Raw genomic sequence first — 1,896 nt, 5'->3', positions numbered from 1 at the left:
CGCTTAGTCATGGATGATGAACAGAGGAAAGTGTGATGGTGGCAACACTGGATTCCTCAAACTTTCAACTTGTCTGTCACATGACATGGTCTGGAAGGATTAGCTATTCAATGAGTAATTTTTCAGATGATGTAAATCATTAAGTATTCATTTCAAGGGGAAAAGCAGACAGGAAGAAACAAAAGCACCTATCAGCAATGCTGGTATTGCTGCCTCAGCAGTTGAATCCACCAATCTGGGGTTCTCATTTCAATGGGCAACCACAACTCCAGGAAACAGCTTGTCATGGGGATCATCATCTCCTGGCCAGGGTATATAAAGGGCCCAGAGCAGGAGGAAGACACTCACACCTGAGAACACTCAACTCCTCTCACCACCTCAACCCCACTCGGCCCCACACACCACCATGACCGTCTCCTGCTGCGGCCCCACCTTCTCCTCCTTCAGCTGTGGCAGAGGCTGCCTCCAGCCCTGCTGCTACCGCGACCCCTGCTGCTGCCGCCCAGTGTCCTGCCAGACCACCGTGAGCCGCCCCGTGACCTGCGTGCCCCGCTGCACGCGCCCCATCTGCGAGCCCTGCCGCCGCCCGGTCTGCTGTGACCCCTGCAGCCTGCAGGAGGGCTGCTGCCGCCCCATCACCTGCTGCCCCACGTCCTGCCAGGCCGTGGTCTGCCGCCCCTGCTGCTGGGCCACCACGTGCTGCCAGCCCATCTCTGTGCAGTCCCCGTGCTGCCGGCCCACCTGCTGCCGGCCCGCCCCCTGCCGCACCACCTGCCGCACCTTCAGGACCTCCCCCTTTTCTGCTGAGTAGCCCTGCAGGAAATCACCCCAGGTATTCAGAAACATGTGCCAGCCCTTCCGACCCTGCTGGATCAGATGAGAGATACTACTTTTGAAACCTATCTGCCTGCAACAATTAACTGAGCAGTAACTCTTGATCCCTTTTCCCCCACAAATATGTACCTAAATCTGGCCTTCTTTGACGGTCTTTAGAAAAATTCCAGCTTTCAGGATTTGAATTCTTGGCTTTAAAAAATGAATAAACAAAGATTAAAATTGCTCTTGAATAGAGCCCTAGTCCACTGACTCATCATCACTTCTCTACTATTTCAAGATGAGATATTTTTCTAGGATAATATTACATTTATCCAGGGGCTGTGCATGGTAAAATAATAAATTTTTGTTTCTCAGACGCAAATGTGTTTCTTTATTGTTTATTAATCTTCAAAAGTTCATTTTTTTAGCTTATGTTATAATACGGGGGGTCAGAAGAAACAAGTGAAGAAAGATTTTCCAAGGGCCATTATTTTTTAATTTTAGGAACAATTCATGCACAAGGTCTCTAGTTTTAATAGCAATCCAGATAATTCAGAACCTCTTACATGAACCACCTTCATATTTCAAGTCAAAGTTTTCATTCATGCTGAGGAAGTGGAGAGTTGATAGGAAGTCTCTCTGATCCCAAACTTGACTAATGAATCATTCTCACATCTGTGATAAGGGGGAGGAAACCTAAGTCCTAAATATTCATTGGAAGGACTGATGCTGAAACTGAAGCTCCAGTGTTTTGACAACCTGATGCGAAGAGCCAATTCATTGGAAAAGATCCTGATGCTAAGAGAGAGACTGAAGGCAAAAGGAGAAAAAGGCAGCAGAAGATGAGCAGTTAGGTAGCATCACCGACTCAATGGACATGAATTTGAGCAAACTCTAAGAAATAGTAAAGTACAGAGTAGCCTGGCGTGCTGCAGTCCATGGGTTCACAAAGAGTGAGACACAACTTGGCGACTGAACAACAACAGCCTAAGTCAGAATCCCATTTGTTCCCTGACCTAGAAAACTGTGCCGTAATTAATATCAATTGGTACCTGGAATTCCTAACCACTGAAATGCCTG

General features: G+C 47.6%; 1 protein-coding gene across 1 annotated transcript; it reads left to right on the top strand.

Annotated features, from left to right (window-relative positions):
* The first annotated feature begins 360 nt into the window (after positions 1-360).
* On the top strand, positions 361-1,067 carry LOC113878586 (keratin, high-sulfur matrix protein, IIIA3-like). The gene has a single exon (XM_027519815.1). The coding sequence runs from the start codon at positions 407-409 to the stop codon at positions 809-811; it is 405 nt and encodes a 134-aa protein (XP_027375616.1). The 5' UTR covers positions 361-406; the 3' UTR covers positions 812-1,067.
* The last annotated feature ends 829 nt before the right edge of the window (positions 1,068-1,896 follow it).

The sequence above is a fragment of the Bos indicus x Bos taurus genome, chromosome 19 (assembly GCF_003369695.1).
Source record: "Bos indicus x Bos taurus breed Angus x Brahman F1 hybrid chromosome 19, Bos_hybrid_MaternalHap_v2.0, whole genome shotgun sequence".
In the NCBI taxonomy this organism is placed as follows: domain Eukaryota; kingdom Metazoa; phylum Chordata; class Mammalia; order Artiodactyla; family Bovidae; genus Bos; species Bos indicus x Bos taurus.
This window is presented reverse-complemented; position numbering and strand designations above follow the sequence as displayed.

Coding starts and splice junctions, on each gene's coding strand:
- LOC113878586 (XM_027519815.1), top strand. CDS start 407: ATGACCGTCTCCTGCTGCGGCCCCACCTTCTCCTCCTTCAGCTGTGGC.